The sequence below is a fragment of the Falco naumanni genome, unplaced genomic scaffold (genome assembly GCF_017639655.2).
Source record: "Falco naumanni isolate bFalNau1 unplaced genomic scaffold, bFalNau1.pat scaffold_107_arrow_pat_ctg1, whole genome shotgun sequence".
NCBI classification, from domain to species: domain Eukaryota; kingdom Metazoa; phylum Chordata; class Aves; order Falconiformes; family Falconidae; genus Falco; species Falco naumanni.
In genome coordinates this window covers 19,096-37,858 of record NW_024427358.1, presented here as the reverse complement: position 1 = coordinate 37,858, position 18,763 = coordinate 19,096, and the positions used below count along the sequence as shown (strand labels likewise).

The window sequence follows — 18,763 nt, the reverse complement described above, 5'->3', positions numbered from 1 at the left end:
ATTCCTGGTCTCTTGAATGAAACATAACTTGAACGTAGGAGTGTTTGTGCTCAGGAGATCAAAACCCTTTACACTTCCACCAAAGCTGCTTGTGATGCATATTTCAGACGCTAGCACTCGAGTGTTTAAAGAAGCTTTTAAACAGAAGCCTTCGTTCTAAGGATCAAGGGGCTGGTTTCTTTCTGCTCTCTTCCCCAGATGAGTGCAGTGTTTCTGCAGTAAACCGTTCATGTATTCTGTTACACTTGAACTATGAGTGCAGCAATGATACGGTGCCGGGAGTGAAAGAAGACAAGTTGCTTATTTTGGGTTTTTTTCTTTTATTCTTTAGAAAAGCTTTAGAGCTTCATTAACAATTTTAGTACTGTAATGATTATCAAAATGAAATGTTGTTTTCTCTATGTGATTACATTGGATTTATTTGATCCCTCAAAGTAAAGGTTCTGCTGGTGGCAGAACAACTTGCTTCTGTTCTAGATATGTATCTAAAGTGCATGTTCACAGCTGTTCCACCTTTCTGACAAAGTGCATGATGTCTTGTGCCAGAAGCTTTGGTTCCTCAAAGGCAGCAAAATGCCCTCCACGTGGCATGTAAGAGTAAGTGATGATGTTCTTGAAGACCTCCTTTGCCCAGACCCGTGGTGTATGTACTAGCTCCTGAGGAAAAAGCTGCAGTCCCTGTGGGAACATACACTGCAAACCTAGAGGACATTAACTAAGTGCCTTTTTGAAAAAAGTCCTGGGGAAATTCTATAAAAACCTCCTGACTCTAGTAATTGCCACAGTCAGCTGGCAGAGCTTCACCGCAGCGACACATTTTGTGGTTTGTACTCTGCTGAAAAGCTTTGCTTGTATTTGAGTCTCCTTGAGTATGAGAATATTATACCCAAAAACGTAAAGTAGAGCCAACTTCGCACACGGTTCAATCTTGAAACGTTTCCTATTTTTAAACTTACCTTGTTTTACAGTTTTGCGATAAATGGCAAGACACATCACCTCTTTGTGACAGTCAGAAATGAGCCTGCTCAAGTTTACTTTAGAATTTATAGTACCAGCGTAACGAATGAGTTGAGGAAAGGTAAGCTGGCTCGGTCTACAAAGGAAAAGACTCTTCTATTTGTTTGTGTGATCAATCACATGGAATTCCGTTCTGCAGCATTTTCTGGTCAGCCTCTCTTATAGTCATCTTAAAGTCAGTGGCTGTTAGAAGGTGCTTGGTTTGTTAGAAGGTACTGCTCTCCAAATTGCTTCCCCAAGTTTGTGCTTAACACTTGTAGTCGTTAGTTTTATCCGCCACTAAGCCGTATGCTTCCTAATTCAGTTTAAACGTCTCTCTTGGAAATGCTCCTGATTTTCTGTTTTGTTTTAACTGAACTGAGCCAGAGATCACATTTGTTTGGTGACTAAGTATATAGACCTGTAGTTTGAACACAAGACTGAATATAGTTTGATATGTCCGCTGCATTGTCTTGGCTACAAGCTACTTTGTGTGAATTACAGGTTCAAAAGAAAAATGACTCAACTATTTTTATCAAAAGAAAATAAGAACTTAGATTATTTTTTTTAACAACTTAAGTTTGCTGTTTTAAAGTAATCTAAATGTTTATACAGGCAAACGTGGTTCAATCTCATTTGCAAATCTTTCTTACACCTACCACTTCATTACCTGGCATCACCTGTTAGACCAGGGTCCTTGGAGATGTTCTCCTTGTAGAATCGCATTGAGGACACAATGGAGGATGTCACGCAATAAATCATCACATTGGCCAAAAGCTCATCAAGAGTGTATTTGCTATTGATAGAAAAAGATTGTTGCCTTTTTACAGGCGCGCGGTGACCTGGTTCAGGAACGGCACGGCGGCCAACCCCCTGGCCGCGCGGTCCATCAGCTCACAGACACCAATGTGGTGGATGGCAAATGGCGTTTATTGCTGAACGACGTGACACTATATAGCCTAGGTTTACAATGTCACTTCTGTCTGCTTACATCATAAACCAAAAGCTGTTGGCTATCTAGAGGGGGGGGCCCTGTGTTTCCGTACAGCGCGAGATCTTCCGGCCGCCAGGCCCTACCTAGCAACATTTCCCCCCCCTCTATGCTTAACTAAACAGGCTAAAATAGTAAAAATATTTCTAAAAAAGAGCATAAAGATAAGGCACACTGAGCAATTGGCACTTAGGAAGCGACTGAGGGTAATGGAGTGTAGCTTGGGATACTTGGGGAGAGCCAGGGAAAATCGGGGAAAATACTGATCAAGTACATTTTTAAAGCAGTTGTTGGTGTTCTACAAACATGATGTTGACCCTTTCTAGCCGGCTCTGGATCCCCCCTGTGGGGGCTGTATCGCCGTTGTCTGGACTCCGCCGGTGCAGAGCCCTCAGATGCGGACAGGCCGCTTGCCGACTCGTCGTCCTCTCTTGGCACCAGGGTATACTGGTTACGGGGGTGTCCGATGATCCGGTCCTGCAGATAAAAACTCACAGCTTTCATTAGTTTTATTGTGGACCATGGTGATGGCTTGGCACTAACTCTAGAGGTTACGCGAATAGCCTTTCTAGCTGCACGGGTGGTTGCCATAACTTCATGGGCCCGCAGGCCCTGGGCTTATGCTTGGGGGGTAATCATTGCTGGGTCTGTACCCATCAACCGCTGTAGACTGGAGCCGTGTAGCGGATGATCCGCTCCGGTTACTCGGGCTAACTGCCTTGCACAGTTCTCTTCCCATTCTTGTTTAAACACAATCATCCCTGCCCCGTCAAAAATCAACCTACAGGTCTGTTTTATATCGAACGGGAGCAAATCATCTCCCCCCAAAACCCCATCTATGAGGGTGGAGACCATGGCCGAATTGAGTCCTTTGTCCGCGATTGCTTTAACAATCGCTTGTATATCCTTAGGGTTTAAGGGGGAATGGACCCTCTGTCCCCCGTCCGTCACTCGGACCGGGAATGCTAGTGTGTGTGTTGGGGCCCAATCGGCACATGCAATTTGTATTTTTCTCCAATCAGTGAGAGTAATTTCTGTCCCCTTATGTTTTTCTTTTTCCGTGAGCGGTGATATTTTGGTCTTTGTATTTGCCAGCCAAGTCTCCCATGGAGAGTCTGAGCCAGAGTCAGAGTCCGACTGACTGCTCTCTTCCGGGTGTTGGTGGGATGTGGTCGGGCTTTGGCCCCTCCCCTTTCTTGTGTAATTGGGCGGTTCTTTCCCTTTTTGCCCGCCCTGCCTTCCGCTTGGGGAGGCGCCTGCCTTATAAGGACGGTTTTGGGGAGGGTCATTCTGATTAGCTTTCCGCCCCTCGCTCGTGATCTTTTCCCTTTTTTGGTCATGCCAATCACTCTTTTCCTTCCCATTCTCCTCCCCCTCCCCTCGGTGTGCGCCTGTTAACTCTAGCGCTCCCCCCCTGCTCCCGCCGGGGGCGGTCTGGCCCCGCCCTTCCCCTTGCTGCTCGGCGCCATCTTGGGGCACATATGGTGGTGGTTCAATCCGTGTATTTTCGGCCTCAGCTTTCGCCTCAGCACCCCTGGCCTCTGCAGCCAGTTTGCCCCAAAAGGAGTTCGCCGAGGAGTCTGTGGGCGAGCTGAAGATGTTAGAGTCTTTCGGACGCTGAGTGGGCGCGTCACTTTTCTGTCGGCTTTGAGGGTCGACGGAACCCTCCTCAGCCGGGGGGCGTGAGGTTTGCGTAGCCGCCCCAATTCCCACCCGCGGGGTGGTTAACAGACAATCCCTGGCAGCTTTCCAGGTCTCCTGCTCGTGTCTAGCTTTTTGGAGAGCCTGGACGACTTTCCCCCACGCTTTCAGATTTTTCCCACAACCAGTAGACATCGTTTCATCGCATAAAGCGCGGGAACATTTGTCCCACGCATCTGGGTGGAGTATATCCACCGGCTGGTCAATGGCCCCCAGCTCCAAAAGTCTCGCAACTGCGAGAGTAAAATCTTTGGGCTTACAGTCAATACCCCACTGCTTATGCAGCTGTAATACGACCTTCGCAAGAGCTTCCATCCTCTTGACTGGTCCGGGAGCGTCCTCCCCGCCAGGCTGGTCCTGCCGCTCCGGCCGCCGTTCACCCGACTCCAGGTGATTTTCCCGGGTTTCGGCACCACTTGTTGCCTTTTTACAGGCGCGCGGTGACCTGGCTCAGGAACGGCACGGCGGCCGAACCCTGGCCGCGCGGTCCATCAGCTCACAGACACCAATGTGGTGGATGGCAAATGGCGTTTATTGCTGAACGACGTGACACTACATAGCCTAGGTTTACAATGTCACTTCCGTCTGCTTACATCATAAATCAAAAGCTGTTGGCTATCTAGAGGGGGGGCCCTGTGTTTCTGTACAGCGCGAGATCTTCCGGCCGCCAGGCCCTACCTAGCAACAAAGATGAAGACGTTTCATTGGAAGCTGTTTCTCAATACACTATATTGGGCTCATGCCCTGAAGAACAGTTGTTCTTGTTCTCCACTTGTTTTCAAGCAGCAAATTAATTGGCACCCATGTGCCCAGAGCAAAACTGCCCGGTGCTGAAGCAGTAGTTTGCAGGCGGTCTGCTGTAAGTTTACACTACTACTTGTCATGTGTAACCTTTCATGCTCAAAATTCAGCTTTGGCCAGTCTTTTACCTACCTCCTCATTAGTTACCATTGCTCATTCTTTTAATGAGTCCTCTCATGGAAGAGCACCTGTTTTCTTACCTTTCCAAGCCTCCATCATCTTTATGCAGAAATGATTTATCTCTCCAGGTAGAGAATTTTTCCAATATATATGCAGCAAGCCCCACAGGGGAGTCATTCAGTCCACAACCTAATTCAAGAGAAGAAGAGAACCATTGCAGTTGCCTGGCATTGCAAATACTTCAGTGGGAGTTAAACTGGACTTACATCAATTCTTCAGAGTTTTCTATGAGAATTCAGTAAAGAGTGCGTTTTACTAGCCCTGGTAGTACTTTATTCTTGAAAAGTTCACCCCAATGGAATTTTGGCTATAACTGACAGCACTATAAAGTTGAGCAATTCCTATACAAAAGAAAATAGGAGTTAAGAAAATCCTCTGGGCTTCTTGGTAATGTGTGGCAGAAAGAGCAAATTCAGATGTAAAGGGATTACACTCTGAAAAGAAATTTCAGATAAACTCTTTGGGAGCACTGTCCTGCTTAGGATGGCTAACTGGGACCCTGAGTGCTGTTCACTTTCTATGTAATTTAAACAACAGTGGAGTGTTGTGTATCTGCTATCTGCTCCTGCCTTTGGGGAATGCTAACAAACATTATAAACACAGCATATTATATCTGTGTTTTAACCTGTAAAACGGGTGGGGATTACTTCAGCAGTGGTAGAGCTTGCCTTGGGAAAATTCCTGTGCCACACTCCAGGCTGTAGTTTTACAGTATCCATAGAATTGCCTACTCTCAAGTGTATTTTAGTGTGACTTTAGCACTGAATGACTGCGTAGAAGATGATGCACAATGTGATTTCAATTTAATAGTGGACATAGTTAATGCAAAGTAAGTTTGTGCATTGGCACAACAGTTTCCCTGTGCTGTCAGGCCTAAAGTGATTTGCTACACATCAAAGTCATGTAAATGCTTTGACCAGCAAAGGTAGGGCAGGCTAAAATGTGCCAGCTAACATATGACCCGTCTGGAGGTGAGCATTTTCTGAGCTGAAAGCTGTCTCCGAATCACTGTATTCAACTTTCATGGACTGGATGCTCAGAAATACCAGTCTTGTTTGCAGCTTACTAATGGTTCAACCTGTACACATCTTAGGTACCACAGCTTCTGGTGAGTGAAAATACTGTAGCTTTGCTTTAAACCTGCCTAATGAGAACTAAACTGATAATATAGATATTTTTTGAGACTAAGCAGGGAATATGTATTTTTTCCCCCTATTTATTTTCTGCCTTTCACAGTGTGCTACAAAATCCCTGCTCTTCTTTTTTTCCAGGTTAAAGAGTCCTAGACTATGTACAGTGCTTGTAGGGAAGCTGCTTGGTCACTTTAGGGTTCTTTTTCTCCCCTTCTTGTATTCTTTTGATTATAAAATATATTAATGAAACAGGGGTGGAACAGATTCTAAATATCATGGATTTAGTGTTTTGTCTTACTCTCTTTTTGCTTTCTTTAAGAGTTTGTAAGATTCTCTTAAAGTCTGAGCTGGCTGACGTTTCAAAGCACTGTCCTTGACTCTTGGATTCTCTCACATAGCAGCAACCAAACTAGAGCCCATTGTGATTTTCTTCCTCTGCTTAAATTGCTTTGGACTTTGTTGACATCAGTTTTTATTGGCCAGTTTAATCAACCAGTCACTTAACTGCAGAGAGTTACAAAACCATTTATCTTTAGATTAAACCAAACCCTGGATAGGTGTCAGATTTTCACTTAACCATTCACTTTTATCTGTAGAGAAATCAAGATCATATTGAAAGGTACGGGTGCCAGCACAGATTTTTGTGATACTCTCTCTCCCCTGGAACTTGCTTACTTATTTATATTCATGAATTCTCATGTTAACTAGTTATTAACCCATGAACTTAATCTTTTTCTTAAGGCAGTTTAATGTCTTTAAGAACACTGGGGGAAGGAACCTCAACAAAACTTTTCTTGGAAATTAAATATGTTCCATTACTAGATCCACAGCTTCTTGATCCTGCCAGAGCTCTGATATTTGAAGCATGATTTCCCTGTGATATTATCACCTGTAAATGAATTCTCCTTTTAAAAACATTTCTGCTAGTTTTCTGATCAGACACTAGACATACTGGTCTTTGTTTTTCTGGGGGCTGTCTTCATTGTTTGGCTTTTGAAAAGAAAACCCAAAAAACCCCAACCTGGTATCTGGTTTGTCTCCTTTTATTTCTCTGATATTGCAATCAGTTCAAGCAACAGACTAGGCATTAGCTGACGTTTCACTTTGAGTTTCCTCTTTTCCAGTTAAATGCCAGGATGGGGTGCTATTCCTTCTATGGTCTCCGTACCTGATGCCAGTCTGAGACAGCTCTGCTGTCTTTCCTGATGAGGGTTTATTTCAATAAAGGAATACCCCATAATCTTTGATAATATTATACAAATAAATCATGTAACTTTTCTGAGATGGCCATACCTTTCTTCAGACTCCTTATCTACTGGTCCCACTACATCATGCTTCTGGCTTCAGGTATTATGGCTGTGTCTACCTTTCTGCAAGTTTCACATTGCACTTGCTTATGGTATTTTTCTTGTTTTCACCCACATTTATTTCTAGAAGCTTCAATGTCAGGGTCCTGTGCTTTACTTTAAGAGGCTTTTTGCAAAGGGTTTCTTTGCCATAGAGAAGTGGTATGCCATTTAACAGACCTTGAAAAGTGATATTTGTAGTCTCCGTCTTTTTTTAAGCGGTTCCTTTTCACTTCCTTTTACACAGCTCTTGTCCCCATGTCTTGCATTCAGTCACCAGAATTCATTGCTTCTCAAACATGGTTGGCTTTTGTTCAACTATGTGTTTATACGCCTTAAGCAGTCAGTATACAAAGTTCATAGTGATATAGAGAAGGTTCATTACCTGCAGTGTCTGGTTTGGTGGCTTGGATGTGTAAGTATCCAGACTCTCGCAATAGTTCATGTATATTCTTCTGGATGAAAGGATACATACGTCGAACATCTTCCCTAGTAAAGCCTATGAGCCATGGTATATAAGCCCCAAGCATCACGGAAATCATCCTTCTCAAACCTTCTCTGCCAGCGAAGATAAGATTCACAGATCTGAAATCAAGTTAATGAATAGAAGGTTAAATCAAGCCATTTTCTGTTTCCAAATTTTCTAGAAAATAAGTCTGACGGGAGCTGTAATAGAAGCATTTCACTAAGCCAAATACATAAGCCCTTCACATTTATCGTGATTTCCAAAAAAATTTGGGAGAGTTAAAAATGGTACAGCTGGTGCCATCTCCATCCAGGAAAGTCCTGTACTTCGTGGTACTGATCAGCTGCTGAAAGGCTGAGCTCCTTCCTTTTCTCCCTGCCAATTTTAAATTTATCTCCTTCCTGATTTAGAATGATGATCCTTGAGGTCTCAAATCAAAATGCAGCAGAGCTTACTTCCATGCCTAGTGAAAGAGAAGCCAAACAGCACTCCATTTTTCTCTGTACAACTCTTCCCTAGATAAGGGAGGCCAACAGCATCCTGGCTTGTGTCAGAAATTGCGTGGCCAGCAGGACAAGGGCAGTGATGCTGTACCCAGCACTGGTGTGGCTGCACCTCGAATACTGTGTTCGGTTTTGGGCCTCTCACTACAAGAAAGATGTGTCCAAAGAAGAGCAACGGAGCTGGTGAAGGGTCTAGAGAACAAGTCCTATGAGAAACAGCTGAGGCAACTGGGCTTGTTTAGTCTGGAGGAAAGGGGGCTTGGGGGAGACCTTCTTGCTCTCTAAAACTACAGGAAAGGAGGTTGTAACAAGGTGGGTGTTGGTCACTTTTTCCCAGGTAACCAGTGAGAGGATGAGAGGAAATGGCCTCAAGTCGTGCCAGGGGAGGTTCAGATGGGATATCAGGAAAAATTTCTTCACTAAAAGGTTTGTCAAGCATTGGAACAGGCTGCCCAGGGAAGTGGTAGAGGTATTTAAAAGGTGTGTAGATGTGGCACTTAGGGACCTGGTTTAGCAGTGGACTTGGCAGCGTTAGGTTTATGGTTGGACTCAATGATCTTCAAGGTCTTTTCCAACCTAAACGCTTCTATGATTCTATGAAATTTAGAAAGCGTGAGAATGCAAATACCACTGTCAATGCAAAGCACGTGAATATGACTGAATGCACAGGGGTGGGGATACCCCTGGAGAAAACAAAGCAGAAGGCGATGAGAGGCAGGGCAAACAGAAGGCAGGACCCGGACCGTGGAGCCAGAAGGTAGGGTAAGAACTGGAGAAACCTTCTCTGCACTGATTCCCTTTGCTACTCACTGTGGCAGCATCTGGGCCATGTTTGTGGTAATAAGAGATCCCCAGTCTTCTCCCTGTAGGTAGTATTCTTTGGAGCCCAATCTATTCATCAGCTTATGAAATTTCCGAGCAGTTGCTTTGCTGTCAAAGCCTGTAGGTAAAGAGAAACAGAGGAAACCTGTTTGTCTTGGTGTATCATCCCCTGGCCAAAGATCATGGTCTGACAGAGGCACATGTTTATGCTGCTGTGTAAAGGCACAGTGTGCTATGCTGCTCTGCCTTGCTCCTTGGCAATACAGTGAACACAAGATGGAAATTCAGTGGAAAGTGGATAAAGTGGATAAAGTGGAAAGCAGACCTGGTTTCCAGCTACCATTACCTTCCAGATCTCCACAGCCAGCCCCAGAGCCTCAGCCACATGGGTGTTAGTGCAGAGCCAAGCATCTGCATTCACAAACTGCATTCCCTGGTGAGGGCCAGGGATGACTGAGGCTCCAAGAACCTGGCAATTCCAACAGCGCCTTTTCATCGCTCACCTTTCTGGTGTGGTGCCTCAGAGAAGCCATATCCTGGGATGGATGGGCAGATGACCTCAAACACCATGTCACCCTCATTCAGGCCATGCTCAGCTGGCTCTGTGAGTAGAGCGATGGTCTTGTAGAACTCGTAGAAGGAGCCAGGCCAGCCGTGGACCATCAGCAGAGGTTGAACAGCTCAACTGTGAGGGACATAGGAGGGCTTCACGTGGATAAAATGGATATCAATCCCTGCCACACATCCAGACAGATAAATTAAAGCCTTAGTTCCATCACAGTTTCTGTTCCAAACTCTGAAGAAGGAGGGTGGCAAAACTGTGATTAGCATTCACAGCAGAAGGTACACAATCAACCCATGGCAAGAAGATGCCTAGCTGAAAGGACATGCCTGGTATTTTACCTGTGTCTCATCTTTTACTTACAGACAGAGGTATTGATCCCAGTCCCAGTTACTGGGGTCACAGGAGACTGAGCATCCACCTCCTGAGAAATTGGTCTTACAGTATATAAGTACAGCTGCACTTCAATGAATAGCATAATGCAACTAAGACACGTGCAAAAACATGACTAAATTACAAAATGTGTGGGTGATAAAAAGAGAAACATGGAAAAAGTAAGCGCAGGATATAAGTTTAACCTGCAGATCACTTATCTAAAGTCTGGCTAACCACACCTGGCTAAACTGGGTGGTGGTGGTGGATATTCCAACCTCAGGGCCTGGGTAAATTTTACAGTTTTCAAAGGTGGCTTCAAGGCAATAGCAGAAGAAAACCTCGTTGTTATTTAGTGCAGGTTCAGAGCCAGATGAAGCCCATCTTCAAGCAGATCTAATCTTATCACCACTGTGCAATGATCTTAATCTATAGAGGGTTACTAATAACATAGCCTCCACTACTGATCCTTCATTAAGCTGTTATGCACACTGTTGTCTTAATAGAGTAACCTCTTAAAGCCCCCCATTCTCTCTGTGCATTTCAGAGTGAGACCTGCTCAAGCCACAGAGACCCCCTCACCTTCAATGGTGGTTCGGAAATGGGGATATTTGTTCAGGATTTCCACTTGCTTGCGTCGGTCAAACGGGTTCCTCCAGTAGGCCACCACCTTCTGCAGGTAGCTGGAGGTGAAGCCGTAGCGGAAGGCAGCCCCTTCCAGCTGCGGTGTGTAGCGGGCCTGCTCCAGGCGGCGATGCAGGTCCTGCGGACAGGAGCTCTTGCAAGGCTGGCCAGATGCCTGCATGTGCCCTATGCTAAGGCAGGCATGAACAGGCTCTCCTGGCTCCACCGGCTTCTGTGTCTCTCTCTGGGACACCACAAGCCCTCCTGAAGCAGTGCCATACTCTGTATAACTTCCTGAATCATTTATATGGAGAATATATTTCTCTACAGGTTAGCAGTTCCCCTAGGGCACCCAGGAGTAGTGGGTTCTACGCTTGCCTTACTGCTAACTCGCTTTAGGGTTTTGGGCACTAGGAACTTGCCAGCACTGCCAGCTGAGAGAAGAATAAGCAGCTCAGCCTGTGCTACCGACTGCTAGTTGGCCAGATAATTAGTGACAGGCTTGTAGGGACAGAAGGAAGGACCCCATCCTTCTTCACCCTTCCAACCCTGTCCTCTGCGGAAGCCCCTCAGTCCTGCCCTACTGGTGCCTTTGCTATCCCGGTGCCCTCCCACCCCATTCCACCACTGCAGACCTGCTGTCAAATTCTGCTGCTCAAAGCATGGCCTTTCTGCAGGAGCAGCCCCAGGTTGCATTGAGAGTCTGTGGTCTCAGAAAGCGTAAAGACATTGCAGTGAATCTGAGCTCAAATCCCATTCATAAAGGGCAGTGAGCCAGAGCATCATCTAACGGACCTGCGCTGGCTATTGCCCCCAAGGCATCACCTCAAAGCAGTAAGGTGGGTGATGAACTGGCTCCACCTCGCAGCTTTCTGCCCCTCCTTACCTCCCAGGCACGGGCACCTCAATTTCTTTGTCAGATGTTTCAGTCTTGAAGGGACAGATACTTTCATCTTCTTTCCCTTTTAGAGGTCTTTCATCTGAGCCCCACCATCCATTGCCCATTTCAATAGTCTTGATCTTGTGTCTAGACCTCAGCCAGTAAACCAGCATCCCTCCAACGCCCAGAGCGGCCACAGGGACCAGGACTGCATTCCTCTGAGAACATTCGAATGACCTGGGGAGGCATAAAATTGTTTGCGCCCAACAGAAGTGTCAAGGGTAAAGGGACTATGCTGAGGCTTGTAGTCACATTGGTTGGACGTGAGTAACAAACCCCATGCAGTCAGCAGGGGCTGGGTGTTTCTGTTATTTTTGAAGATCGCAGGCAGGATTTGTGGCAGGGTTACATCTACCAGTGTTTCTTAGGGACCTTAAGCCTTTGCTGATCAGGACTTGTTAATCACAAGGCTTCTCTGTCCCTCTCCTTATGAACCAGGTGTGCCCTGGGAGACAAGGATCAGTAGGATCTGGATCTATCTGTTTTAAGGCAGGTACTGAAGTGAATGGGATAGTAGCACCTGGACAGCTTCAGGAATAAAAACTGCACAGAGTGGGCTGAGGAGCAGAGACAAGAGTTTTCAGCTGCTGGAGACAGCTGGATGTGCTAGACATGCCCCTTGACTGTGCTACATACATAGCTCCCCTACAGATTCAGTCATCTTTTAGGGCAACGCTAGCCCTCCACCATAGCTGTCCATAGGTAAAGGTCTCAACTTGTCTGTCTGGTGCCTCTTTTTCTTACCTAGACAGCAAAGTTTCAGACTTTCTTGAGGTGTAGGAGCTAAGGCGCCAGAGCTGGATTTAACAGACAGACAGCAATGTTTTAAAACCGTTCAAACCCTTCAGCAATCAGTCCTAAATGTAGTGTCCCTTCCCATCCCCCTGACCTGTGCCTCAAGCTCTCCAGCTTCCCTTGGGGATTAGCAGAGCTGTCTGGGGCTATTGCAGGGGGCTCAAAGAAGACTGTGAATGAAGATTTTTTGTCATACAGGGTATGGAAGGGACTATGCTGTGCCCCAGCCCAGGTGCTAATAAAAAGTGAACTCCTCAGCACAGAGCAGCTATTTCACTTACCTGATCCAGGACAAGGTGCCATCCCTAGAAAATGGGGGTGGGGGTGGGGTGGGAAAGATTCTTGGTCTGATAGTGTTGTCTGAATGGTACCATCCCTTGGGGATGGTGTAAGGAACATCCCCTGCCAGCACCATTTACCGCGCAGCCATGGGATCACAAGCTGTTCAGCTGGCTGGCAACAGAGACAGTGTTTCTGGGCTGTGTTTTAGCTGGATAGTTTGTCACCATAATATTCCCGCCTTCAGCACAATTTAGATAAAAGGCACTGAACAACTGGGTAGGTGTCCTTGCGGTGTTTCATCCTACAGAGGGCTGTGTTACTTCAGCCAAGTAAATAGTTTATTTTGGCAGCTGTGTAGCGATAGGTGCCCAGCCTTGGCAGGGGACTTCCAAGCTCAAGGGTTACTCTGCTGCCAGCCACGTGGTACTCATCCTGCCCAGGGCTGGCATGAGGAGCAGCTTGTGGGACCCTTCCCTGTTCAGGTTCAGTGAGCTGCTGTACCTTTGCTACTTCCAACTACTCCTGACTGGATACCAAGCTTTTAGGTCTCATCTGCCCGCAAGAAAAAGGAAACATCCTCGTTGGTTCTCTTTTAGCCTGGTAGATTCTCTTGCAAGAAAAGCAGAATCTAAAATCTACCAAAAAGTTAGAAGCAACAGAGAAAGTCTTGTTACTCTGCAGCTAGATGAGGGAGCTGTTTGGTGTCATAATTACGATGCCTTGAGACAAAAAAAAATTAAAAAGGACAGGAAACTCCATGAAAAACCAAGTCCACTGGGTGTTTCCTGTTGCCTGGTACCCTTTCCCACTGCTACCTGTGATGCAGAACACAGTGCCTGTACTGGACACCCCAGCAGTAGTGAAGGCAATTGGGTAATTGATCTCTGAGACAGTCTATGTGATTTTTAAGGAAGTATCTCCTGAAACCACTCCCAGACAAAGAAGACCAAGAGCTCCTAAGAGCAAACAGTGTCAGCCTCCACCTCCCTGGAGGCTGAGTAGCTTATGCAACAAGTAATAACAACCCCCTGCACTTACATCCTGGAGTTTAGTGAGTCAGAGGCACGAAACCAGTTAGCACGGCAACAGCACAAACTCGGCACTGCTAACAAAGCAAGCATGTCCCAGAAACAGCTCTCTGAGTGGCACAGAACAAGGCTCAGTCTTATAAAACCTCCTCCCTACCCATGCTCAGGAAAGCTCAGCTGCATGCTCCCACCCACCGATGGCCTGGTGGACCCCACCGGGCCTTTCTCCTGCCCCAACCCTGGGGACCCCTGTTTAGAGTCCCTCCTCCCTGTGCCAAAGAGATCTCACCAGGCGTTTGGAAGCATCTCCTGCCACATGTCCGCTCCTCCTCGCCTAGCCACAGCTCCCAGCGAAACAGCCCAGGTGTCTCCTCTGCTGGCTTTCTCTTCCGCAGCGACACTCTCCTGGTGACAATGCAAGCTACACCAACCGTCAGTGCCACCTATTGCCTAAACGTGCGCTTGCAAACTAAGTTCAGCAAGAGACAAATGCCAGGTCCTGCACGGGGAGGGAACAGCTCCGTGCATCAGCACAGCTGGGCGCCAGATGCACAGAAAGCAGCTCTGCAGAGCCTGGCCTGAGGTCCTCAGCTGAGCCTGAGCCAACAAGGTGCAGCAAAGGCCGGTGCGTACAGGGCTAGATAGCAAGCTGTTAGCCAGCAGGCTGGGCGAGGTGATCCTTCGCTCTCTTCAGCACTTGTGGGGCCACATCTGGAGTGCCATGTCCAGTGCTGGCCTTGCTGGCAGAGGAAGGGCTGGAGTGAGGCTGCCCACCCTCGGTGGTCAGGGCCACCAGGCTGCTGGGGGGCTGGAGCCATGCGGTGTACCAGGAGAGACAGAGAGACCTGGGCTTGTTCAGCCTGGAGGAGAGAAGGCAAAGGGTGGGGTCTTACTGCTGTCTGCATCTACCTAGTGGAGAGTGTAGGAAAAATGGACCAAGAACAAAAGGCAATGGACGCAAATTGCAAGAAGGGAAATTCTGGTTAGATGTGAGGAAAAATTAGTTCACCATGGAGGTATTCAGACACTGGGACAGGGGCCCAGAGAGGATGTGGGATCTCCATCCTTAGAGGCAATCAAAATTTGACAGGAACAAGGCACTGAGCAACCTGATCTACCTGAACCTGCTCTGAGCAGAAGCTGCGATGAGCTGACCTCCATGTGTCCCTTCTGACCTGTGCATCGTGTGGCTCTATTCCATGTGCACCTGTGATCTGCAGCAGCCCAAACAAAAAAGGAAAAGTTGCTTTTCATTTTCCACAGAAATCAATGCTTTGTTTTAGCTCATTTTTAGACTTCATTTCCTTCATGGTTAGTAAAATCTTACTAGGTAAAGGCTTCTCTTTCCTAAATTGTGTCCTTGCTGTGCTTCAGTCCAGGAATAACTACATCTTACTGTGAGAGAAAATGATTCCTATCTCCATGCAACGCTCTAAGCGAAGTACCATCACCAGTGAGCTCTGTGATGGTTAGGTCTCATACCGTGACTTCATATGCAGCCACTGTGCCATCAAAAAAGAGTCATCAGGAAGAAAAGCTTGTAAATCCTTCATTTGGTCAAAGTTCAGTTTATTGCTACACCACAGCTATTTCTGGTTACATCCGTCTGGGATTACTTAGCTTTAAGGTTCTATTTCCCAAACAAAACCAGCTCTTTTGAGGCCTCTTGGAAGATGATATCCCTGATTGCAGAGGGACTATAGTCAGCAGACAAGGGAATTATTAGCAACAAGGGGAAAGAACTACAACCCATGTGGAAGGTAGCTGAGGACCCTGTAAAGAGCCAGGTTGAGGTACTGCAGGCTGTGATGTCGTCAGTAGACAAAAGAGACCTCGAGGAAATTCTGTTTCTTACTTAGCACTGGGAAAAAGCATAAAGGCTGGTGGAGGAAGGACTGGCTTAAACAGCTGTGAGTGAATTTATCTATACCAGGAATGTGGGAGAAGAGCCAGCAGAGCTAGTTACAGCTACAAAGAAAAGACAGAAGTTGCTGCTTTCTGTATAAAAAGCTTGGGAAAGTCAGAATGGCTTTTACTTAAGATACAAGGTGACACACCAAGGCCACTAATACCCTGGGGCTAAAAGGCAACACCTCACCACCACCTTCACCCCCGATAAATCTGGAACAGCTGGGATGCCAGGATCCCATCTACTGAAATGCAGGGGATGTGCAGGAGTTTTGTGTGAGTGCTGGTGAGCAGAGATCAAAGGGTTCCCAGAGGAAATTCCGTCCTGGGATGCAGCAGCAGTGGAAAGCAAGGGGTTTTTCCCCTCCTCTCTTACAACCTCTCGAGGCCAAAATGCACAAATTCAGGCAGAAACTGCTTGCTGGAGACAGCAAGGCTGCCTCCCACGAGATTTTGATGCATGTCTCATAAATGGAAAGGGGAATCCCACAGGAAAGGACCTGCAAAAATGTCTCAGAGCATCTCCCTGCATTGGGGCAGGATCCCTTATTCTTAATGACAGACGTCTTAGCAAACCCATTTTTAAAAAGCCCCTTCGGAGCACTATTAGAAAAAATTCTGCCTCTGTCCCAGTGCTGTGCTTTTGCTGGTTCAGCTGCTACTCTGGCATGGGAAAAAAAAAAAACACAAACCAACCCAAAAGGAGAGAGAATAAAATTTGATACACTGAATCTCACTATTGCACCTCTGTCTAAACTTCCAAATGTCTAAACTTCCCACAGTCCCTGTGCGACAGGCATCATTTTATAAAGGGATTTCATATGTTCCCATTGCACAAATCACATACTAACAGAAAGCTTGTTTCCTATGCTTTTCTCTTGCTCTTGTCACTGATCTGCAGGATCACCCCTGCAGCAATGATAGAAAATACAGACATGGAAATGTTACCGTAATGTATTTTTTCAGCTGGTTTAACAGCTGGATACAAGCAGGAGGAGCCAAACACAACACAACCTGCCAGCTCTCCCAGACCCGTTCGCTACTGCTGGTACAGTGTGACCTGCTGCTGGAGAAAGCACCCAAAGGCCAAGCAGTAGTTCTGCAAACACTGGGTGCCCTCTTGTGGGAAAGAGGAGCTCGCAGCACCAGTAATAACACTTTTTTTGTGTGTATTTGGGCTTTTTTCTATTTTGGACTTTATGTGTTTCTCGTTGCCAGTTTCACGTAATCACAATCCAAGCCTCATCAATGCCATTAATACTGAAACCTGAAACACAGGGAGGAAAGCTGGTGACTTCTCATTATGAAATGGGCTATTGAACAGGGGTAAGAATGGAGCACAAAACCTTTGAACGCAGCTCTTTTATAGCTTGAGATGCTGTGGCAACTTGGAAATGATTATTCTGACCTTTGGAGCCGTTGCAAGGCCCTTGCTGGGATTTATGGCCCCAACTGTAATGCACTGCCCTTCACAGAATCATAGATTCATGGAATTGTTGAGGTTGGAAAAGACCTTTTAAGATCATCAAGCCATCATCTTACAGCATGAAGGCATTGCTGCGTAATTTTCCTTTTGCATGCACAAGATCAGGTTCACTGTCTTAAGCATTACTAGAAAGCAAATGGTGCTCATTAACAGGGGATCTTTGTGAATATGGTCTCCTGACTTATACCAGGGACCAGCTCTCTTCTTTTTTTCTGGTCGGTGGCCACTACCAGTGAGCTGCTGGCCAGTGATGTTGCAGGGCAGGACAACTGGAAGCTTCAGATCTCTCCTGTGCTCTTCCAGGTTCCCGAAACCCTGCTTGCCCCATGGCATCACTCTGTCTTTGAACGTTATGTTCTTCCTTTGCTTTTAAGGAAGGTCCTAAGGCTAACAAGGATTTCATGTGTTATGCCGGATCTTTGCTCCTACAGGCCAAAGACACTGAATGCTGTATTTCCCTGCATGACTTCTGAAGGAAAATGGTCCCCGTGGTCCAACAGGTCCAAGCTGGGACTGTCCATGCACATGCAACTCTTTCCAACTGGTATTGTATGAAAAAAGCCATGCCCAGAGATGGGATTAGATGGGGAAAACTGGAGATCTTACCACGTGTGGCTGTGTCCTTGGGGTTAAGGGAAAGCCCCCAGCACATCGCCCTACTTGCAATGGACAAGCAAAGTTTTCACCTTTCCAGTGAGGTCTCAGGACATTCAGCTGGTTGGTGGGAGATTTGTTTGGTACCAAAGTCGACTCTGGCACTGAATGGCAGGCTCTGTGCTCAGCCTCAGTGATCCCGTCCCTGGAGGAAACACTGAGCTCCTAAGCACCTCCAAGCTGTTAATTCCTCAATCTTACTAACAAGAGCCAGCTCAAACATCTGAGAGCAGACGGCAGCAACACCTTGCTCCTGCCCTCACCGGTAGCCAGTCCATGAGGCCTCTGTGCTGCTCCATGGTATATTACATAAAAGTCGGATTGCAGGAGCAATGAACAGCTTGGGAGAGCCCAGGACAATCTCTCCAACCTCTTCCTCCCCCTCCACAAATGCTCCTTTCTTGCGCAGAAAGCCCATTCTCATTGCTGAATATACCTTCCCCCTAACATCTCTTTAGTCCTCTGCTCTGCACTGTATGCTGAAGAGAAGTTACTGTTTTCCCAGCTGGAAATGGCCCCTTCTCTGTCTCCCTTATTGTCGGAAGACCTCACAAATGTTTCACTGCTACCTCCGGCAAGGACTGGCCCCTTCTGTTGCTAATTAGGGAGCTAAGAGGTTCCTCCAGGCACTTCCCAGTGAAACTGAGCCCATTAAATGAATGGCAGGCAACATCTCTGGGGGTGGGGAGCAAAATTACACAACCGCTGCTTGGAAATAGGCAGTTTGTTACGCGTGCTGGTTTTAGAGACTCAGCGACATTAAAAACAAAAGCAACTTTCAAATCCAAACCAGTGTATTTAGGTCACTGATACCCCAGGGATAATCTTGGGGATATTGGTGATGGGAGGCAGGCAGCAGGCTCTGGAAGCTTGTGCTCAGAGCCTGGATGCACAAAATGTGATAGCTCCTGCATGTGTGCCAGGCCATGGACTGAAAGTCGGGTGTACAAGACCTTTCTGTGCTCTAGGATATGGGTTCTGCTGTGCTGCGTGCTAGGAGTGTTAATCCTGGAACGTAATGTGAAGGATAGCCCTTTTGGGCTTGGACACACTGTGGAGTTTTGGTAGGTGAGTGTGGTGGAGGCTTGCAGGCTTGGCTTAGCTAACCCAGGCGCCCAGCAGACGTGAGGAATTTCTTATACAGAAGGGAACTGCATACAATCAGTACAGATA

General features: G+C 46.7%; 1 protein-coding gene across 1 annotated transcript; it reads right to left on the bottom strand.

Moving 5' to 3' along the window:
• Positions 1–316: 316 nt before the first annotated feature.
• LOC121081991 (epoxide hydrolase 1-like) lies at positions 317–13,875 on the bottom strand. Its single transcript, XM_040581314.1, is given in 10 exon segments — positions 317–666; positions 668–701; positions 1,667–1,792; positions 4,690–4,798; positions 7,534–7,733; positions 8,928–9,057; positions 9,443–9,673; positions 10,456–10,636; positions 11,401–11,614; positions 13,832–13,875. Coding segments are annotated over 10 exon segments (1,422 nt in total). The 5' UTR covers positions 13,861–13,875; the 3' UTR covers positions 317–498.
• Between the last annotated feature and the right edge of the window lie 4,888 nt (positions 13,876–18,763).